Here is a 23,942-nt window from a genome sequence, read left to right on the forward strand (position 1 = left end):
GGGATCTGTCCCAGCCCTACTTGGAAATGTGAGGGATTGAATCTGGCAGCTTCTATACTCAAAGCTTGTCCTCTGCCACTGAGCTATAACTTCAGACAGAAGTCTGTCCTGTACTGACCCTATACCCAGTACCCGCCCCCCCTCCCAGTACAAACAGCAACTCTATTATGGCCACAGACAGGACATAATGCCATTATAAGGCTTGTTGACATATCATACCCAAGACAAAACCTGTCTTATCTTCAAAAGATAAAACTCAACTATTCCTGCTGAGCAAAAAGATACCTCTTAAAGGGGCTCTTTGCTTATATTTAACAGGGAGAGAACATCTATCCCTATCCAGTCCCGGAACAGCAACCTTCTAGTGGTTGTTGCTGGTGTCTTACCTTACGTTATCCAAGATGTTTGATGTGTCGAAGTAGGGAGTTGGGTGAGAGGACCCCAAGGTGCCTTTGTCAAGACTGAGATGCTGGAAGTGTTTTCACTTTTAATAGTGCAACCTTGTTAGAAACAAGCAAGGCAGCATGGCGGAAAGCAGAAGTTGTAAAGTTTAACTACCTGCCACCATGCCAATGGGCTGAAATGTTACCTGTAGGTTTGTGGAGTGATAATTCAGGCACTTTTAAGCTTTGTTGGCAGTGCCATCTCTGAATGGATCCTTGGATATGGGAGATACAAGCACAGCACCCTGAGCACATGCACACTTCTTAAAACCACTCTCCCCTTTTGACTTTATTCATTTCAGTGACAGCTAAGGCATTAACCTGTAAGGAAGCAATATCATGATTTTTATTGCCAAGGTGGTATCATGAATTACAATTACAGCCTACTGTGCACTAAAATATGTAATAAACGTCCTTGTGTTCAGGTTACTGAACAAACTGTACGTGAGCCTATTCATTGTGTAGATGTAGATACATGTGGAAGGACCCTACTTGGCAGACATGAGAGCATTACTTCAGTAAGATGAGCACCAAAGAGGTATGAAAGAGTGCTATTATGAGAAACGCCATTCAGTAGATTCAGTTGTTTGACTCGCGTGATTAAAAGAGCGTTATCTCAGCCAAAAGCTCCTCATATGCATGCCTAGTGTCATAGTTCATCAGCATGTTTTAAACAAGCCATTTTTCACACTACCACACAGCAGAACTAAGAACAAACACACTGGGCTAGAAAGTCAAACATTTATTAAATATTGCAACGTGACTTGCTATGCTGTGCTTTAGAACAACGAGGAGTGACTTATCAGGCATAACTCACAAAACTGATGTTACAGAAGTCCTTTTTCTTCCACACGCTGAACATGGAACTAAAGAAAGTGAGCAAAGAACAATACAGAAAAGAACGGTGCATGGCACAGCTTCGAGGGATGTGCACAAACTGCGATTCAAAGAGCGTTTCACAACACATTCCAAGGGAGGCAAGCAAGTCCATACCTGCTTCTCCTCCACTCACCCGCAGCTTCCTGTTTGGGTGGTATGCCCCCCCCCAGCTGCCATAGCATGCCAGTGGCACTCTCCCCAGCTGCCCTCATGTGACAGCAGCACACACAGGGCTTCTGCATTTGTGTGGTCTTCAAATCACGATTCGTGCACATCCCCAACAGCATCATAATTTGTACACTGAAAGTGTTCAATGATGACACAACACAAGGCCACAGGTTGCTGTCAGAACCATAGGTAGCAATTTCTGAAGTGAGGGAGCTGTTCTAGTTTGCCTTCTACATCTTCACACACTTCACAGTCAACTTATAGAATATATTGCTAGAGGATGTTATAACAGCCACCAGCACAGAGGGCTTAAATTCATGACAAATCCATGGACATTTGGTCTATTAATAGTTATTTACCATATGGAACTTCCAATGTTTAGAGGAACTGATGCACTAGGATTAATGGAGGCTCACCTCCTCCCACCCTTAGCAACCAAAATCTTCATAATGATCAAGCTAGATCTTCCCCTCTACCATCCTAGTCACAGTCCACTCAATTTTGGAGCGATCATTGTGATGATAATGGCTGCTGAAATACTTATACTCTCTGTGCTATACAAAGAGTAAAAATAAGAGCAACACAGCCCCCCACAACTCACATGAGTTAGGAGATCTACAGACCAAATGCAATGACTAAGTTAGTAAACCATGCTCTTTGATCTATTTCAGACACAAGGCAATGGCATATTTGGTCTCAAATATTTGGTCTCAATTTTTAGGATTTGATGTGACAGAAGGAGAGAGTGCGATTTGTTCTGGGATACAAAATAACCAAATACTGGGGAAAGGTTATACTGTACCAGGCCTGCTCAACTTAGGCCCCCCAACTGTTTTTGGACTACAACTCCCATAATTCTCAGACACAGCAGCCAATAGCCAGGAATTATGGGGATTGTAGGCCAACATCTACAGGAGGGCCAAAGTTGAGCAGGCCTGTTTAATCTCTAGTAGCCCTAAAGGTAAAGTGTGCCGTCGAGTCGGTGTCGACTCTTGGCGACCAGAGAGCCCTGTGGTTGTCTTTGGTAGAATACAAGAGGGGTTTACCATTGCCATCTCATGTGCAGTACGAGATGATGCCTTTCAGCATCTTCCTATATCACTGCTGCCTGATATAGGTGTTTCCCATTGTTTGGGAAACATACCAGTGGAGATTCAAACTGGCAACCCCTGGCTTGCTAGTCATTTCCCACTGCGCCATTAGGTGCTGGCATCCAGTAGCCTTACTCAGACATTATGTTATACATACATACAGGTGTCTATACATATGTACATATTTTGTGTGGACTGTACATGTGTTTATTTTAAAAGCTAATGTGGATGCAGGCCCCCTCAAATGACCGATAAGAAGCATACTATTGTACATGCTCGGAACATGTCTGAAAAACCACGCATGTGTACAGATCTGTACATGTGTACACTCTATCTGCATTAAACATAACATGTGAATAGGGCTAGTGAAATCCAGACATTTAAAATGGATATAAAATGTCACAAGTCCATCAGCAAACCTGATCCATTTATTACCAATTCATACATTTGGCTCCAGAAGTCTTGAAATTCATAAGGTAGTTAATATGACATTGCAGTTATACGTACGTTCATGTTTTGTTGGAGTACATATGGAACATACATATGGTACATATCCCCAGCATATGGAACTTAGCACTACATCAAAATTCTGGATTCTTTGCAAGTGGGATGTTGCCAAAAGGATTATAATACAATACCGGAAGGACAAATGTACTCCAATTGCAATTTTGGATTACTGATATGTGTCCCCTGTCAGCATTTGAACTGGTTTATTCCCATCGGCAAGGTAAAGAAGAGGAATTTTCAGCTATTTGGTTGAACTTTAATGAATGGTTTATGCTTTGAAATATAAGATATATATCCTTGAAGAAAATCCCACTCTCCATTTCCTCCTGCTTAGATTGTACCTTATTATGTTTAAGCTATGTTTAAGGGATTTTTCTTTCTCCCATGACCCGTTATATTCACATGTATTATTATTATTATCTTTGATCATATTTATACACTGTAACCTTATTGCAATAAAAGGGAAGGGAGGAACTGGTTCCAGAAGCCCCATGTGTGCCTCAACATGCACACATGGGTGCTGCACAAGCAGACTACCCAATTTATTTCAATGTGGTGGAGAAACATCACAGTGAATACATGAGTACATCCACAGAGTGGCCTATTCTATTGAAATGTAAGAAGACATACTTGTACAGGAGAACCTCAGTAATCGCAAGGGTTCCATTCTCCGCTACTATCGTGGATATGGAAATCGTAAACATTGAGTTATTGGAGCTGTGGAAATCCAGGGATTAGGTTCCCGGAGATTGTGAAAATGTCTGAAAAATGGGGTGAAAGGCCCTAGAAATGCAGGGGGGGATAGAGAGTGGCCTACCATGCTCTGCAGGTCCCCAGCAGTCCAGCAGTGCACCCCAAGAGTAATAAATCGGCCAAAAATCACAGCTTTTCTCCCATTTTCTTTTTTTGCAAAGGGAGCCATAAAATGGCTCCCAATCTCAAAATGGCAGCTGGAAATGACCTCCAAGGTTACCCCCCAATCCACAGATTTAACCCTTTTTTCAAATATACCAAGGTTGGGTGTCTATTACCTCACCATGGATACGTGAAACCGTGGATTGTGAATTTGCAATTAATTAGGCTTTCCTGTATGGGCAAGGAAACACCAGGCACACTGGAACCAGTGTTCCCTCTAAGAGGGATTTCCAGATGTTGTTGACTACAACTCCCAGAACCCTCAGCTGCAATGGCTTTTGCTTGGGGATTCTGGGAGTTGTAGTCAACATCTGGGAATCCCTCTTCGAGAGAACACTGACTGGAACCCCTATATCTGCCAAATGATCAGTTGGCCAAGATAACATCTAGTTAGACAAGGACTGATCTGAGCAGCCTACAACATAAACCTTCCCCTAATTAGTAATTTTGTTGGTTTGATTTGAACTTTAAAATTATACCTCCTTTTGCTTAAATTCCCTATGCAGTAAAAGAAATAAAGTCCTCAAAGCTATGAAACTCAGTATGTGAAAGACCAGCCAAACTTACCATGAAAGTGTCAATATGTCAATAATAAATATTTAACATAAGCAATATGCTAGATATTGGTAACCTTTTGGTGTACCAGGAAATGATTCTGTGCAAAATCTTGTGCTTTGAAACAGCATTACTGCTTGCAAGCATTGCCTATGTTTATAGTCCTTTTAATAACAGACGCTAGCAGTACATTTGACCTCCTCAGTGATTCTGTTGAATGTGCCTTTTTGAATGCTGGTGAGCTCCATACAGCTGCCACCAACCACGTCGATTTCGTTGAGCAGGGGGCCTTGCTGAATGCATCTGTGATGGTGAAGTGTCACCTCTCTGAATTCCTGTTTTAAAAAACCCCAAACAATTAATGTTCCTCAAGACAACATTCAGTACATTGAACATCCAGACTAATTAGTCATATCTCAGAATCACTTGTTAAGTCCCATTCATTTCAGCTGACTAACTTAGTCTGGATGCTGCCCACTGTCCTTTGTGTAAAGAACAAATATTTTGTTAAATACTCTCATTTTTTAAACATGTTACAGGAGATCTCACTGCACAAAGTGGTAGACAGGTCCCAAGTGAATTTGTGCATTGCTTCATTTTTGAAGCTACGGGGATGGGCCTCAGTAGTAGCTCAGTGGTAGAAAAATATGCGCTATAAAGGAGAGTGCCAAGTCAAAGAAGATTTGCATGTGTATAGAGAACAAAACCAGAAAGAACTTTTACTAGCCAGTCATAAAATCTGATACTATGAAGCGCATTACTTAAAACAAAAAGCTTTTAACATACATTTAGGAATCTGATCTACATGGAAGTAAACACACTTTATTTTGGGCATAGAAAAGCAGAAGACTACTTCTGGATAACTAGGATGAAGAGAACAATTTGTTATGGGGTGATTAACAAAGTTTATGATGATGATGAAACGGGGATAATAAAGCTAGGTTAGAGGCTAGATATATGTAACAGAAATACTTTTGGTTACTCTCCAACGAGCCTTACTGTTTTCACAGTGAGGACCTTCCCAGCCTTGACATCGACACTGGTAGCTGCCATTTCTAGGAACACACACTCCATCGTTCATGCAGGGGTTAGGTTTGCAGAGGTTCACTGGCCTTTTCGCCTCTGCAACAGACAGAGCACAGACAGTATTGCAGGCTATGTTGACCGTCAAGCAGAAAAAGAAACAAATCTAACTCTTGTTACTGCAACAAGAGCCGCCATTTTGTTGTGCGGGAAGAGGAAGTCAGTTAGGCTCTCCTCCTACTGCAGAAAACTGCTTAGGGCAGGGCTTCTCAAACCTGCATCTCCAGATGTCATTTGGCCATTTATTTATTTATTTATTAGATTTATATACCGCCCTTCCAAAATGGCTCGGGGTGGTTCACAACATTGTTGCTGGAATGATGGGAACTGTAGTCCAACAGAAGCTGAGGATCCAGGCTTGAGAAACCCTGGCTTAGAGGATGGAAGGCCTTGCCCCTATGATAAACTGGAAGATTATTTTTTTCCATTTGACCCCACTAGTCAATTAAAAACTACAAGAATTGAAAAACCAGCTTTTTGTTGTTGCATTAAGGGCCTCAGTGTGCTTCAATAGGCCTTATTTATAGTCTACTCCTCAACCCTTATATCATAGTTCCTGTTGCAAAGCCTGCCACGTTTGTCATCATATTCCCTTCCTTCCCACACAAGATCTCACAGTACACCACCTCCCCAACAATTAAATAAATGGCTGTTACATCAGTTTAAACCTACACACTCATTCCGCTGGGTTCTGCTTTGTAAATACACCATGCTGACTCTTGGAAGAGTAGCTAGTCATTTTGCCTGTAACCACAAGCAAACACTGTTTGATGTGTTGGCTTTAGAATGCACTGCTGCTAATCTAGGATGCACAAAATATTACAAGATGAAATACAGATCATTTGGTAGTCCTTTGATCTCAGACACTTCTAGAAGATTTAAGTAACTATTTGAAGGTGTTTAATGCTGGAGATGAACAGGAAAGGAAGTTTAATTCTGCTTCTTTTCCACTTAAGAAAAAAAGGTAACACAGCTGCTGTCTTTTCAGTAGTATTTAGGTAGTATTAGGTAGACCTTAAACATTCTTCCTTTTTCAAACAAGCTGAATTTACATTCTACTGAATAAAAGTAGAACTGGAATTCACTGGCATTTCAAATTTGAGAAATGGGATTTTTGGATATCTTTTCAAACAACTTTCTAACTAGCACTGCACATTCACTGCATTTATGTTTCAAGTACCTCAGTATTCGGTCATGCCACTGTGCACGGATGTTCAGTACTTTGGTCACATGATATTTATTCAAGGATTTTATTTGCCATCTTTCAATATGTATTTTTCAAGGGCAGCACACAACGTTAAAACGAGCAACCAACAGTGGCAACAATAAAACTGGCACAATAAAGCAGCTAATCAAATTTCAACCAGTTAAAAAGTCTGGGAAAATAAGCTGTCTGGCACTGAAAGGACACTGAAATAAGAACAAGGTGAGGCTTCCTGAGGACAGTGTTCTGCAGACACTTTCCTCAGGGAGCCTCACTTTGATCTTATTAGATTTCTACAGACACTTTCCTCAGGGAGAGTGTCTCCCCACTCTCACCAGTGAGAAGGTTCTCTGCCTAACTACCACCCACCTAACCTCAGCTGGCAGGGCCACTCTGAGGAAGGCCTCCAAAGATGATTCACAGTCTGGGTAGATTCATATTAAAGTTGGCAGTCCTTCAGGTATCCACAGACTTAGTGGTTACACCAATAAACAAGAATGATTGATTTAATGGCCGACATCCTAACTAATGATGTAGGGAAGCTATGTGAGAAGTAGCAGGGCTTGCTGAGACATTCCAGACTAAATGCAACAGCAGTGCTCAAGCAGCAGGGGGCAAATTATGGCAACTTTTTCTTCCCCCAGAAGCCGTTTTTCTTCCCCCAGAAGCCCAAGGTCTACACGACTCTCAGGGATTTTCAGGTGGCACCATGGACGTCCGAGGGAAGGGGAGATAAGTGAAATTTACTTCTCCCTACCACTATGCAATCACTGGTGTTGTGTTGGAACTCCTCAGCAAGCACCAGTGCTTCTCACATAGCATTCCTGAATCATTTGTCAGATGTTGGCCATTAATTGAAGCAGAGAAAGTCAGAAGAGAGTGAAGGTGAGATACATGAAACCTAATCATCTTCAAAATGTTCCAATCTGGAGACTGAAGTAAATTCTATGTAATTTTTCAAATATGGACTAATGTTCATGGGAATTCTTCAGCTTTCCCTTTAAGAAGAGATTACCCTTAGAGTAATACTGATTTCCTGTCCCCTCACTAAGGAACTGGAGCACATTCCAAGAACTCAGGATGTTAACCTGCATTTATAATCCTATTGAACATGAAGGAAACTTGCACAACTTGGCCACTGAGCTCTTACTTAAAAGCATGAAAAATGTAAATAACATAAAGAGTATTACATCACACAAGTATATAAACTGCATAATGATTACTAATGGTATCACATAGGATGACCAGATGCACAGGAGGTCAGCTCCTGTACCTTCAGTAGTCATACAGAAGAGGGGATTTTAGCAAGTGCCTCCCTCTTCTTTACAAGACATCTGTGCTCTTTTGCATCTGGACACTCTGGTCATAGTCATCACAAGGAAGTAACTATAGTTCTACAAGCTAGAAATGAACCTCTGAACTGAGACAGGACTAAATGCTATTGCACTAGCTACCTAGGCATGTATTGCAATAATCTGATGCAAAGATTCTCTAAGAACTGAACCAACATCTTACCGTCACATATTTTTTCAATGATAAGATCTTCATTATTTTTTAGATCTTCATAAGAGGAAATCCTCAGCAAGTTGTCATGAGAGCCTGCAATCCTCGGCAATGATCCCATCTGGAGCTGTCCCATCCCAATCACAAACAATGATATGTCATTGTTACGCAGTTGTTGAGCAGGGACTATGGCATCTTCCACTCCAGTCCCACCTGTGACCACCACCACAATCTTCTTCACACCTGGCCTCGCTCCCTTTTGGACAGTCATGACATCATCATGAATATGTAGCAAGGAGCTGCCAAGTGAAGCAGAGCCACCCCCAAATGGGGCTTGGCTGATGGCTTCATGGAGAGCTGAACTAGAAACATGGGTGTCCAGGTTAAAGATAGTACGGGGCCTTTTGCCATAGACAACAAGGCCTATCTGGGTCACGTCCCTATTGATATCAAACTGGAGAGAGAGGCTGCTGACAAAGTGTTTCAGCTGGACAAAGTTCTCCCTCCCAACAGAAGCCGAGGAATCCAGAGCAAACACCAAATCAACGGACTGAGATGGGCAACCTAAAGGAGGATGAGGAGCATGCATTAGGCTTTCTAGAACATGCCTCATTTATATGCATAGATAGAGGGCATCTAATGTATGTCAAATACAAGGAAACAATATTCACACAAATCTTTATTGACTTTACCTTGGGTAAAGAGATAGTTCATTCAGAAATCTAGGTGTCAATATGTCTATCCACACAACAGGGGCTGCCTGGGTTATCCCAGGCAGCTCATGCCGTCTGGAGTGCCAGTAGCCCTCCACTCCCAGATGCTCCAGACCTGAGCAACTCAGCTCCTTTACCCAGGGCTTTTCAGAGGTAAAACAAACCTATGGTTTTAACTTGGTAGGCGACCATGTGCATGATCACCTCCAGGTTACTGGGCTTCCTATCGGTCCACCACCATTCTTGGCAATGAGCCAGGGGGGAAGAGCAGCTGTGCAGAGTGGGGAGGCTGCAATACTAAAAGCAGCTGCTCCGTTGCTCACGCGCTGCATTCTGGGTCAATGGAGGACCCAGTGCAAGCATTCTTGCACTCTGCCAATCACTACCCTGGCACACGTGTGGAAGTGTGATCAGCAAGGATTTCTCTCCACACTGATCATCTGTGGGGGGGGGGGCAGATAGGAGCTTGCCCTCCCTCCTCACTTCTCAGGTAGGAGGTAATGTGAAAGACCTTACAGAATTAAAAAAAAGTTTGAATTATGGCAACTGGACTGTACAAAGACATTGATCAAACCATTATAGTGACGAGAGACACCATTACTTCATTTCCATATAATTAATCAGTAGAAATCAACTATTTAAATATCAAAGCTATTAATTAAGCTTTTTAGAAAGTTGCAGGCATGTTACCATTTCCAAAGACACAATTTAAAATCTGAATCAGTTCTCCAGTTCTTGGCCAGCAACAGGTTACCAAAGGAAGTTGTAGCATCACCTTCTCAGATGGTTTTAATGAACAAGTTGGATAAACATCTGAGATTGTTCAGCAAATCCTGTTTAACTGCAGATAACAAGACTGGATGAACTGTACTATCTGTATTATCACATATCTACAAATATGTGGGGGGCTATACCTTCTGCAATAGCCTACTTAAGATGAACAAACAACATGTAGTTGACGGTGCAATTAGTACTGCATCTTTACCTAAGCTGTCTATGCTGCAGATCTTTTCCTGTAGTTCAGGGATCTTCTTGAACAGATCTTGTGGTGTTGAATAGATGATTGTCTGCTTTGGATTGCCCGTAATTTCATCTAGTTCTGCTTTCAAAAATTCACTGCCTATTCCAATGAGGAAGATATCTTGGCCTCTGGTGTATTTTGCTGCTTCCACCACTGAATCCTGAGCACTTGAATCTGTGAGCAAGACGACCACATGTGGGAGCTCATCAGGAACATCAGCAAAGACTGGAACATTCTTAAAGCCATGTTGCACGATATACCATAAAGCTTTGCCAGTCAAGGTGCTCCCTCCAATGAACTGCATGGAATCAACACCCTTCACCAGACTAAGTACGTCACTGAAGTCCCCAACTCTGACAACCAGCTTGACATCACTGCTATACTGGGCCACACCCACATTTCCAGGAGTGTCCCTACTCCACACTGCTTCAAGAAACCTTTTCAGGAAAGCTTTATAGCGCAAGAATCCTTCAAGAGAGGTGCTGGATGAACTGTCCACAAGAAAAAGAAGATTCACACTGCATTCTAGGCTCAGCTTAGGTGCTGAAAAATTGAGAAAACAAGCATGTAATATCTTTAAGAAGTCCCAGTGTAAGCAACAAAACTTTTTTCTTGCAGAATACACCAAGTAGCAACATCACTAAACTACTCAGGGCTGCCAACGTTAACATTTTATTAGAATAAAAAGTTGTTGTTGTTTTAAGAGAGACTTTGAGATTTTGAATGCTGTAGTTTTGGTACTTCTTATTCCAAAATTAAACTACCAAATTATTTTATGTTTGCAGTCTTGAAGGTCCCAGTCTTTTTGGTGTAAAGAAAAAAAGTAACAAAACTGGGATCCAAAAGAGTATTTACTAGTAATTTGCTTCCCAATAGATGTGATTAGTCTCACAGCCCTGGGCTGCAAATCTCAATCATTAACAGTAAGAAGTATTAAAAAAAAAAAAAAGAACCCCTCCACCCCCCCAAAAAAACAACCTACACACACACATCCAGAATATCTACTTTAAAACAGAAAATAAAGCTTATCTACTCTTGTGGTTCCCCTCTTCTTCCCCAAGATAGAACAACAATAAAAATGACAACCAGTGCTATTGTCAGAAACTGACTTATGTTCCTGACACGTTTAAAACCAAAGCACTGGTGCATAAGATGAAAAGACATACCACAATTGGCATCTCCTCCAAATCCAACTGGGCAGACACAGTGGTATCCTTCTAATTCCTGCTGAATGCACGTGCCTCCATTCTGGCAAGGGTGGGAATCGCAAGGATCTAAAAACAAGGACACAGGAAGAAATTTAAATTTTTATCAATGAGTGTTTTATCAATGAGTGTTACTGCCCGGTTTTTATTGAGAAGCAGGATGAACTGTAGGCAACCCATCCACACCAGGCAACAACACCTAATCAGCCCTTGGGATCTCTGTCTTGTGCCAAGCCACGATGTCCTTGCCATTTAGATACGTAAAATACTGCAAGAGATTAGCTGCAAGCAATTTAAAATGAAAAATTACAAAGCCAAAAAAAAAAAAAGACTTAAAATGATTCTCATCTTAATCAAATATTGGTTGGAAATTGATCCCATGGATTATTAAATATGTGGTGTTCTGAATAGACTTTCGGTCCAGAAACAGGGAAACCTGAATTCAAATTCCTATGTTCAAATTAGCCATGAAGCTCATTAAGTGACTTTGATCCATAATAGCCCTGTTCAGACATTATATTGTTCAAGTGCATGTATACACATGGTACATACACGGTGTGAATGGCTGTACCTGCGCTCATTCTAAAAGTGAATCTGGGTACAGGCCCCTCAAATGCATGGTACAAATAGAAGTGTCCTACCACATGTGCACTGAACATAACATGAATAACTGTATCTGTGTACATTGTACAGGAGAACCCTGTTATCCGTGGAAGTTCTGTTCCGCGGGGGTGGGGGTAGCGGATCGCGAAACCACAGATAATAATGGGGCATTAAAGTCAATGGAAATTGGGGGGTTAGGTTCGCAGACTTTTAAAAAATCCCAAAAAATTGCCCCCAAAACATGAAAATGGGCCAAATAAAGTGCCCTACTAATCTCTGTGAGCCTTCAGGAGTCCAAGCATGCCCCACACGAGTTGAAAAGTCACCAAAATTTGGCAGAAAATTGTGGGTTTTTTTAAAACTGTGGTGTTTTTTTAAAAAGTGAGCTATACAATGGCTCCCACACTCAAAATGGCGACCGGAAATGACCTCCGAAGTCGTTTCTGGTCACCCCCAGATTGCAGATGTGCGGGTTTAACCCCTTTTTTGCCACAACCACCCCTGCGCGCATACCGAGGTTGGGTGTCCATTACCCAACTGCGGATACAAGAAACCACGGATGGCGAGTCCACGAACAGCAAGCTTTCCCTGTACACTTGTATTAGTGTTGAATATAATGTGAATAGGGCTAATCTCTCAGGGTCCTACATTTCAAGGTTGCTGTGATGATAAAGGAATGAGAAGAAACACTGCCTGGAGGCTTTGGGAGGCAGGTTGCTATAAACGTGCACTAAATAAAGTGTTTTTTCTTATTCATCTTAATTATATTAGTTTTATGTCCAATCTTTATTGTAACAATGGACATCTTAGAATAAACCACCCTAAAACTAAATGGTGGTTTTTGCAAAAGGTTTCTATAGAAAAACTGTGCACAAAGATTTTCTTTCAATTGTTAATGAAAAAGTAGCGAAAGGGTCTAAACTTCATTAAAAACTCTGCATAGAAATGAAGCTGTCTTTGTTGAAAAACAATTAATTAATTATGCATTAATGCATAACCTTAATTTAATCTATACTTGTTAGTCTGAAGAACGTGCAATCAAGATTTCAGAAATACCACGTCTTACCTGGGCATGTGGTTCGGTAACATCTGGATGGATATTTGATAAAAGTGTTCCTCCAACTTCAATTAAAAAAAAGTCAGTATAAAACATGACTGGCGTTTAAAAGACTACAAGCAAGAACTGATAATTCAGTTAAAATATTAAAGTTGCAATCCTGTACTGATTTACTTAGAAGGTGGGCCTAGCTAACTGTTATACACATGCACAAACCCCTTCTCCTGGTTCCAGATGCATGTTTGTGAAGGCAAACAAATGCAGTTTAATATCTGTAATCTTTAAAACAATCCTGTAAAGTCTAGAAATCTATATCTATTCAGAATCTTATAGATTCTGTATTCTAGCCAGTTCTAGAAGATTTTAACATATGTGGGTAGCTTTTTGTAAAAGGCTTGAGGAGCACAATAGCAGAGATTTTGCATCTCACACGCATCTCTATTTTCCTCCATCACAAATGGCTCAGAAGTCTATCCCACTATCCCATATACCTACCACAATTCATCTCACATCTCCACTCACTCCTGCAGCTGGATAAAGTTAGACTAATTTGCTGCAGACCCTAAGAAGTACAGTTTGCAAAACAGAGGTACACTATTTAAATATATGTATGCAAATATTCTAGATGTGTGTCTGTGTGAGCATACATATACACTATCATAAGCCTACTTTTTCCCAGCAGTCAGAGCTGTTTCTCAAAATAGACAAGAGCTGGATTTCTATTACAGAGAAAAAAGCCGGGGGTGGGTGGTGAGTGGGGAGAGAAAACATTATATCCTTTCAGAACTCCTTAGATGCAAAAACCAAACCAAACTAAAAGGACACAAATATCCATTCTCCTATTCAGGTCTATTCTAAAGCCTTTCACTTATTGTACAAGCCTCCATTACAAAGATGTTAACATGCTTCCAGTTCCTTTAAAGGCATTTGACATTATCTTACATATTATTCAGATATATCCTCATTTCATCATGAGTGGAATTTCGTTGCTTAACCTACTGCCATTGAGCTGACAATATAGCTCTGTGTTTGCAGTCTTCAGGCTTGAAATTGGCTGCAATATGAGCAGGGACTATTTCCTGCCAGTGATTGAAGCTGTTCCCTATATCAGTGACAATCTTATAGCACTGTCAAAGGAACAAGACAGAGAGGAAGTGTCTCTTCCAACCAAGAGGCATGAAAAACATCCGGAGAGACCTCAATTACATACTAGGGCCAGCTGTGAACTCTGGATCTGGTTATTTTTCAATTGCATGGAAAGTAATCCAAAGTGACACTCTACGAAATGCATGAATACAAAACAAGACCAGCATCTAAAACAACACTATTGCAATGGTCAAGAAGAGTTGTGCCTGAGAGGAACTATATTAATCTCCTGGCTTTGCCAGCAACCCAGGTTGTGATCTCAGACAGATCCCTTTGGCTTTTTGTGTCTCCATTTTTCTTACCAGTCCCATTGCTTGTGTTAGTATGTTTAATTTGAGTGCTTTACTGGAAAGACTGGTTTCTACCACTCACCCACCCCCAGCAATGCAGAAAATTATTTCCAGGTCTGAAAATGATAAGCAACGTGACTACCATTCCAATATACACAGCTACGTATATACAGAATATTCTCTCTATCCTTTAAACATACAAAACTTCAGCAAACACCATTCTGCAGGGCTTTTTAACAGAACCACACTGCCATGGAAAAACTGGTGTGTTCAGATTCCCGGTACATGATGTCACACATCAGTTGCCACATGCAGGATTCACTTTTTATCATTCAACCACAAGTATTTCAGAACTGCTACTTGCAGTAGTCTCAGAATGTTGAAGCTCATCTGCAGCAGTGCATGCACGTTCATGGCTTATCTTGGCTAAAAATCAATATGAACAGGCTTTAGAATAATACGAATGCTTGAATACTTGTCAAAGCACAGTGGTATATTACTATTGCACTGATTTTGCTTCATTGGCACTGGCTACCAGCTCATTTTTGGGCCCAATCTAAAATGTTGATCCTAGTCATTAAAGCCCTACATGATCTGGGACCAGAATACCCAAAGGACCACATGCTACCCAAACCTTAAGATCTGCTTCATAATCCCTGTCCTCTGGCCTTCCAATAGCTGACATCTATCTGGCAAAAAACTCTCCCCCTGGGGATATCTACTTATTCCCCTCTCCAGCTGTATTTAAAAAGGCCAGGAAGGCCTTCCTTTTTTGAAGGAAGGACAGAATTTTTTTTGTTCAATCATTTTATGCACAATTCTGAAACCACTGGGATAGAAATCTGTGCTGGTCAGAGGTCTGGGCAACATGTTGTGGAAAAATTGTCAATACATTTCTTTAGGTGTTTGCCAGCATGATGCTTTTATGCTGCCTTTGCACTTCTTTCCCTAAAATGTAGTAACATGAATGAAGCATGGACTTGCTAAATCTTCCCGTATCTACCCATTCTAAAGTATCAGAGGATGAAGCGTGACTGCTGACTCACTTGTAAAAAGGGCAGAGTGATGTGTGAACGACATTATTGCTCTTTGATCCTTTCCAGCAGAAGTAGTTTCCAACCAGCTCTTTTGCTCTCTCCAGTGTTTTGCGCTCACAGGGGTAAGAGTCAGCCCTGCAGCCTGCTGAAAGAGGAGAAAAGTCTCATAATTGGCATTTGCAGTTTGAGAGCAGATGCTTCGCCAAACCAAAAGTGACCATGTATCCCTGACCCTGGAAAAGTGGTCTCCCTGCTTTACAGCTCTTTTCACCCAACCACTAAGGCCACTGGGAGCTCAGCAAACAAAAAACAAACAGGCTACTTATTAGTGGTCGATCACACAGCATTTGGGGTTAGCACCCACTGTATGTTCTCTACAGTATCTTTGTTGAAGAGCCCTGCTCTGTGACAAATGGGTCAGGAGGAACTCAGAAAAGCTCTTGGCTAATATTCAAGGTGCTTCTCTGCAGGTTAGCTGTTCCTTTGAGTCTGGCTGTGCAGCCAGATTTCTGGTGGTTTCCCACGCTGCATTTTCCTCGTTGCATTTTTGAAAACTTGGGTACTGAACCAGCCAATAAATAGCCAAAGATATGCATCTTGACCACAACAGAAGGGCCAGGCATGAGTACAAGTTCTTGGGAGGTTCTCTAGGAATAATAAATTATTATTAACAATAAATAAGAACAACAACAACAATAACATTCACATAAATGTATAGGGACACATTTTAAATGCTATAGAAACACCTCAGGAATTCATGCCTGACTTCCCCAACATTATTAAGATGCAAATCTTCAGCCATTCTCTACCCACTTCCCCATATGGATTTTGCACATAAGTGGTCAGGACTATCAGGTGCTATCCTGGAGTTTCTGACAGTCTGTCACTTTAGGAGCCCAGAAGCAGGCAGTAGGCTCTTACACAGGATCAGAAGGGGGTAGTTTGGGGCTGGGAAGGGTTCTTACCCTATTTAAGACAGACAAGAAGAGCCTCTGATTGGCTCTGCAAACCCCACTCCTATATGAGCACCACGGTCACATTCTCCATTGCTGCAGCCGGGAGCTGGATAAATGGGGGAAGGAACCTCCGAGCACTGGGAAAACCTCCCCAGTGTGCTCCACATTGCCAGGAGAAGAAAAAAAACCTTCTAACATTATCAGTTGCCCTCTGATTGGCTACAAGGGGAAAGGAGGTTGTCGAAGCCCCATTCAAGCCATTTTGCGCAAGCAATCATAGAGTGTGCTTTGCCAAATGGCACATTCACAGATCACTACCCCTCTAGCCACAGCACTCCCTGACAAACATGGCGGCCAACTGGCGAGACCTACAAAACCCACAAAAAGCAGACCCATGGTCAACAACCTGAGGTATCGGTGCTCCCACTCTTCACCAACCTGGGTTAAGTTCGAGGGTTGGAAGCAGGGTTACCCAGATTCGGACTACCAGGGCTTGGAGGATTTGCCCTGTTCCACACAAGCATGCAACCCTGAGTTATCTGCCTCTAACCTAGATTTAGATGATTGTGTGAAGAGGCTCAGTAAGTGCCTCCCACACTGCTGCTGCAACAGTGCCTTTGCCTACCTTTCTGTAGTAACTGTGGTGGCATGTAAGTACCGTCCTACTTGCCACAAACTGAAGGAGAAAAGAAGAGCATGAAAGGGACTGCTGTAGCAGCAATGAAGAGAGCACCACCGCTGGATACTCTCTCATTGTCTACAAACTCTTAAAGAGACGGGTCAAAGTTAAAGAGACAGGCAAAGGGCTGTCAAGGTTAGCACCTGACAATTCTAGAAGCAATGTTTATTTACACAGAACCCTCATGAAAGTATGGCTCTATCTTTAATCACCAGACATTTATGCTTCCCTCTGAAGAACTTGAATTTCATCTAGCTCCCGATAAAGAGAAAGTGCCAGATTAAAAATACAAGCTTCAAAGGGAAATGAGGCATCAGATCTATATGTGAGAAAGGTCACCTTGACAGCTGAAGGCCCCTAAAAAACAGACAGCAAAGTTGACGTAATCAGTACACAAACACCACCTTCGGGATTACCCAGAAATGCAGCACTGCAGATTGAAGAGCTCATAAGGGTGGTATAGAGGCCATTGGAGGCATCATCAATGTCTTCAGCAAAGAGCAAGTGCCATTCCACTGGCTCACTGGCTAGGGCATGCAGTTCTTCCCATCTGTACAGAAATCCAGTACAATAAAGTGTGACAACATTGCAGTAGCTGAATAGTAACATGTGTCATAAACAACAGTAGGCCCAATCACAAGTTATGTTCAACAGTTGCACAATGGGTGTTCAGAGGTACAGATCTATACACAGATACAATCATTCACATGTTATGTTGAATGCAGGTACAGAAGTACACTTTCTATCTGGACCATGCATTTGAAGAGCCTGTATTCAGGTTCACTTTTAAAATGAATACAGGTTAGGAACATAGGAACATAGGAAACTGCCATATACTGAGTCAGACCATTGGTCTATCCAGCTCAGTATTGTCTTCACAGACTGGCAGCGGCTTCTCCAAGGACTCAGGCAGGAAACTCTCTCAGCCCTATCTTGGAGAAGCCAGGGAGGGAACTTGAAACCTTCTGCTCTTCCCAGAGTGGCTTCATCCCCTGAGGGGAATATCTTGCAGTGCTCACACATCAAGTCTCCCATTCATATGCAACCAGGGCAGACCCTGCTTAGCTATAGGGACAAGTCATGCTTGCTCCCACAAGACCAGCTCTCCTCTCCTCTTCTGTCAGTCATTGATACAAACACATGTACAGACATTTGTACACTCATACAGAATAATGTCTGAATTGGCCTATTGATGTGCTGCAGCCATTTAATTGAGCATTAAACATGTACATGCTCAAACACAGAGAGAGAATTAAATCTATGTTTAATAGAACATTAAACATGATCACACACACACACACACACACACACACACACACTGATACCAACAGAATCCATGACTTTTCTGTTCTTAATACCTGCTTACAACATTTGCTCTGATAACATGTCTTCTGACACTCAGCCAACACTCCCCATTACTCTTCCAAATAGATCCACAAGCATGCGTGCATGCACACATGCACACACACTTACATTTTGTAGCTTTTCTTGCATGCTCACATCAAGTGCTCAGAACTTTCCTCACCAACAAACTCCTACACAATAGGCATATTTCTCCCCACTGAACAACTCTATCTGCATCTTGATCAAGCTATCTAAAGCATCGAGGATTTTTGCTTCAAAACATTGGTTACATGCCAATAGCAATGGATCGTCTAATGTCTTTTTCCACTCTAGAGGGCAACTTACCTTGGAAAGCTGACTCCCACGGCAAACACGATGACACCCCTTTCTTTTAGCTGCTTAGCTGGTATTGCCACACTGCCCTGCGATCTCCCATCAGTTAGGATGATAAGAATTTGGGGTACTGTTGAGTTTCGGCCCCCACGGAATCCTTTCCGAAGAACATATTTCAGAGCAAGTCCTGTTTCTGTTCTCCCACCTCTGAGGAGAAGGTAAAGGCATTAATACCATTTAGTTTCCACCAGAACATCTCTGTTTTCTCTCAGTGTCACTGCCAGAGTATAATTCATTTGGTGAAGACCAGTATTGAGGGAAGCAAGGAGGATTTTGTTTTATGTGCTTTCAAAACACATAAAAATATTCTTAGCAATATAAATACAAACATGAAGTTCTGGTAAGAACTAATCTGCCTACTTTTCTTTCACTAAAATCTTAATTGATAATTACCACCTTCATAGGTTAATCTACTTTTGCCTCAATTGTTCACGTATCCACCATTTTTAATGGGGGTGAATGACATCATCACAATCCACACCACTGAGCTGTCCCTATGTGTCACTACAACTGTACAAATTTGGTCAAATCAGTTCCCACTTCTGCCTCAAACATGAATGTGTCAGTCATCTTGAATTAGGGTGGATGACATCATCACAAACTACTCTGTTGAGAAGTCCCTACAACTGTGCCAAATTTGGTTCAAATCAGATAGGCAGTTCACAAGTGAGCCCACTTGCACCTCAAATGTTCATGCATCTGCCATCTTGAATTGGAGAGAATGACATCATCACAAATGACATCTTGTCTCTACAACTGTACTAACTTTGGTTCAAATTGGTCCAGGCATTGCAAAGTTGATAGGAGACACACACACACAGCTGGGTGATCTCATAAGCTTACTTTCCTTGAGGATATACTAGTACTAAAAATGCACTAGTACTAAATGTATATAAGATACCATATCTATCATGCTGCTACCTACGGCTGTAATTTGACAGCATGGTGAGAATATTTTCTCTTTTGTCAATGAGTGGGATAACAAAAGCAGTAGTAAGAGCCCTCATCTCTTGCCTGTGGACTTCCCAGAGGCATCTGGTGGGCCACTGTGTGAAACAGGATGCTGGACTAGATGGGCCTTGGGCCTGATCCAGCAGGGCTTTTCTTATGTTCAAAAATACTTCTAAGGTGATGCATATTGCTCTTCTATATTATTTCTGTTTCCTTCCCTACCCATCTGCTGAGAGAGAGAGAGAGAGAGAGAGAGAGAGAGAGAGACAGAGACAGAGACAGAGACAGAGACAGAGAGAGAGACTAGCATAGTGATGTTGGCGGTGGCCCGCAGTAAGTATTTTTGGTGGCTCCTACTGCTGCTAGCCTCTGCCCACCCACCTGCCTTCCTACCTGGCTCCCACTTACCTGTGGACTCACTGCCTCCCTATCCATCACATGGGTGCCAGGCAGTGATGTCATTAGACTGTGTCGCCACTGGTAAAGGGAGGCAAATTAGCAGTGATGTGGCTGAGCGGGAGCCATGGAGGGATGGATGCAGGTGACTGGATGAAGGGGCAGGCATTATGCGGCTCCCCCCACCCTGACCCCACTGGCAGCTTGTATGCTCTGCACTCAGTTTCCCAATGGTAGATCCACACCTACCATTTTTGTAACCACGTGAAGCCCTATTCTATAAACAATCATCATCAATTAGGGCCTAACTCAGGGGCAGACAATCACGGCTCTCCAGCTTTTGTTGAATGACAACTCCCATCATCCCAGCAACATCTGGAAAGCCAAGGCTGCCTACCCCTAGCCTAACTAAACATTACACAAAAACATTTATAACCACCCCCGCCTTCGCTCCACATGACAATCCCATCCAAGAGGAAGGCATTAACTCTCTCTGGCTATCACATCACTGTGACTCCCCCCACAAGGACCTGAAATTGTCCTCTTCCCCAAGCCAAGAGCTGTAGTCTATTTCTAAAGGTCTAGCATCCGCTGCAGGTGCAGCTTCTTCGGGTGCTCCCACACTTCAGCTCCAACATCTGTTAAGAATTAGGCCTCCGAAGTCCCAGACATTAATTGCAGTTCCTGGAAACCCACTTGGATTTTACTAGCTGACCATCAGGTCTACTAGCACAATATTTTGGCCACTGCAGAGATTTTATTTATTTATTGGTGTGGGGGAACATGCAGAATACACAAAGTGTTTAGACTGCAAGAAATATGAGAAAATATTTAAAGTGCCGGATGTTGTGAAAACAATCAGGGAAAGGATGATGAAAATGCTAACATTTCACATACAAATTATGTTACTATTCATTCATTCATTCATTTTATTATTTATTTGATTTCTATATCGCCCTTCCAAAAATGGTTCAGATGCAGTTTACTACTATTAATAGTAAACTATTAAATACTACTATTAAATAAATAATAATAGTAGTAGTAACATAATTACTACTACAGATGCAGTTTTTCTCTTTACTATGAAGAAGAGAGAGGATTATAAACATTGCTGTGGAGATTAGAGACAATGCATTTACACAGTACAAACTTGCAGATATTAGGAATTTATTGCTAGCAGCTAAGATAGAGAATAGGCCTCGCTACCCATATTGTTCCAAGAACCTTAGAGCACTACGTATTAGGCCTCTGTGAATTCAGAAAATTTGGGTTGGGATTCGACCCAATCTGATTTTGACTATTTTGAATCCGAAATCCATGGGTTCTGGTGATGCTGGATATCAAATCAGACTTGGAATTCAAATCCAAACTCTGACATAAATTTGGGGGGGGAAACCAAAAAACCAACTCCAATAGCAGTTAATGGGGGGATGGAGGGGGGGAATAACCCCAAATCACTGATTGGTTTTAGAGTCTTGAAACTTGCCAAACATGTGGGGAAGGAGGTCAGCGGGGGGAGGGCTGTAGTGAATTTGGAGATAATTGATCAATTCCCTGAATTTTGGTGAATTTTTGAAAGTTTTTTTTAAATGTCTAAAAATAGTGAAATCTGGCTTGTTTCATGCCCAAATTTTACAAAAAGATCTGAAACTGAAGACCCTTCTTGGACCATAATTCTACCTCCATGTGGAGGAAAAAGGACATTCCTTTGATTTTATATTAGTTGTTTCCTTCCCCATTACAGGAATAGGCAGACCTTTTCAAAGGATGAAAATGACTTCAAACTTTTTAACCCCTTAATGCCTAGAAGGGAAAGTGAGAAATTCTTTTTAACCACAAAAATAGAAAAATTCAAATTACTTTCACTTTTACTAACTGTGTGCTTATGCAATGGGGAAGACAAAAATTAATATAAAATAAAAGGAATGTCCTTTCCCCTCCATATGGGGGAGGAATGATGGTCCTAGGGAGCGCTTCAGATCCAGAACACTTTGTAAAGTTCTGGCTTGAAAGAAGCCAGTTTTAGCCCTTTTTAAAATGTTTAATCCCTCCCCCAAAATAACCCCCCCCCCAATCAGAGGAGTTATCAATAGTCTTGAAATAAAATTACAGAGTCTTGCTAATGTAGACTTCATGTGTGCCAGATTTCATAACTGTATGCCCATCCATTCAGGAGATATAAAATTGGGGAGGGGCATACTGTTACACCTTTTCATGAAGGCAAAGGGCAGATTCCTCCACATGCTGGTGGGATGATGTTACAAGGAGGGTCTTCAGTTTCAGAATTTTTGAAACAAGCCAGATTTCACAATTTTTAGCCTTTTAAAAAAACAAAGTTGACAAAAATTTACCAAAAATCAGGTAATTGGAAAATTCTCTTCATATTCACTAGAGGGGGCCCTGACCTCCTTCCCCATATGTGTGGCAGGTTTCAAGGTTCTAAGACCAACCAGTGATTCCCCCCCCCATTTCTTCTAGGGGGGGAATGGTGCCATTTTGCAAATTCCAAAATTCTGAAGTATATCTGAAATTACCTTTGTTATTTTGGAATTAATTCCCACTTATCAATCTATTGATTTTTTTAAAAATCAGATTTGGATTTTACCAATTTTTTTTAACGATTTTGGGAAATTTAGGATAAAATCCAATTTTTTAAATCCGAATTTGCTTAGGCCTACATACCACCTCTTACTATGACTTTTATTTTAACCCACTGTAATTAGGGATAAGTCAATTCTCTTTTTTGAACATAGTATTATTCTTTATTGTTACATCTAAGCACTTTTGATTCTGGGCCAAGTTTATTCATTTTTAAAGTGACACTCTATTGACATTTCTTTATTTCTCGATGTATATGCTGATCATACTCAGCTTTGAGTTCCCTAGGGTTTTGGTTCCCCCACCACCCGCCCTGTAATTCTCAGTGCTCTAAATGGCTGCGAACAGGCTTTGATTTTCTTTCGTCCCTCCTCTACTCCAATATTTTCTGTCTCAATTCACAAGTCAGGGAAGCATCAACAGTGTTGCAGTAGCAGTCCCAGCTTCCCTAGCCAGCTGCACTTTATTACTGGTTTTATTTCCACTCCCCCCAATGACTCAAAACTAGCATAACAACTTCCTTTTAAAAAGCTGTCTGCAATGATTTTAAATATATATATATATTGTGTTCTGTGCGGCCAGATTGTTTTTAAATTTGGGAGTTGGAACGCCTTCCAACCCATGAGCTGGCTGATTTCAATTTAGTTAATTTACTAAAACCAAGATGGTTTTTTCTCACTCTGTACACTAGATAATAGAACACACATATACCTCACATTTACATGCATAACCATATGCATGACTCACTACATTTGTGCAGTGATGTTAACTTGCCACCAGAAAGCAGCCTTGTCTTGTGCTTGCTGGGGGTGTGGCAATGCTGCATTGTCAGCATCAACAAGACATACAGACACATGCAGAAATGTGTGTCAGTACTTGACATGGGCTCACACACCGAGAAAGAAAAGTCAGACTAAGGTCTCAGATATGGTAAGTGCACATCCAAATCCACCCTTATTTTCCAGTTAACCAGCATTTGATTATATATTTTGTTAAATGCTGGCTAACTGAAGCGGTTTGTCCAGGATTGTCCTGAAATGATGGGTTCTCAAAGGAACATAGGAAGCTGTCATATACTGAGTCAGACCCTTGGTCCAGCTAGCTCAGTATTGTCTACACAGACTGGCAGCGGCTTCTCCAAGATTTCAGGCAGGAGTCTCTCTCAGCCCTATCTTGGAGAAGCCAGGGAGCGAACTTGGAACCTA

At 41.6% G+C, this 23,942-nt stretch overlaps 1 protein-coding gene across 2 annotated transcripts in view; it reads right to left on the minus strand.

Annotated features, from left to right (window-relative positions):
- Positions 1-1,170: 1,170 nt before the first annotated feature.
- VWA2 (von Willebrand factor A domain containing 2) overlaps positions 1,171-23,942 on the minus strand; it is a 51,752-nt gene continuing 28,980 nt past the window's right edge. The window contains exons 6-14 of one of the 2 annotated variants that reach the window (XM_053304814.1): positions 18,745-18,939; positions 17,472-17,605; positions 15,430-15,565; positions 12,957-13,012; positions 11,249-11,356; positions 10,047-10,625; positions 8,361-8,912; positions 5,558-5,680; positions 1,171-4,893 (exon numbers count right to left, since the gene is read on the minus strand). In XM_053304814.1, coding sequence (XP_053160789.1) covers positions 4,760-4,893; positions 5,558-5,680; positions 8,361-8,912; positions 10,047-10,625; positions 11,249-11,356; positions 12,957-13,012; positions 15,430-15,565; positions 17,472-17,605; positions 18,745-18,939 — 2,017 coding nt within the window. In that variant the 3' untranslated portion in view covers positions 1,171-4,759. Of the gene's footprint in view, positions 4,894-5,557; positions 5,681-8,360; positions 8,913-10,046; positions 10,626-11,248; positions 11,357-12,956; positions 13,013-15,429; positions 15,566-17,459; positions 17,606-18,744; positions 18,940-23,942 lie in introns of both variants that reach the window. The other variant, XM_053304812.1, reaches the window with a different exon arrangement.

The sequence above is a fragment of the Hemicordylus capensis genome, chromosome 3, assembly GCF_027244095.1.
Source record: "Hemicordylus capensis ecotype Gifberg chromosome 3, rHemCap1.1.pri, whole genome shotgun sequence".
In the NCBI taxonomy this organism is placed as follows: Eukaryota; Metazoa; Chordata; class Lepidosauria; order Squamata; family Cordylidae; genus Hemicordylus; species Hemicordylus capensis.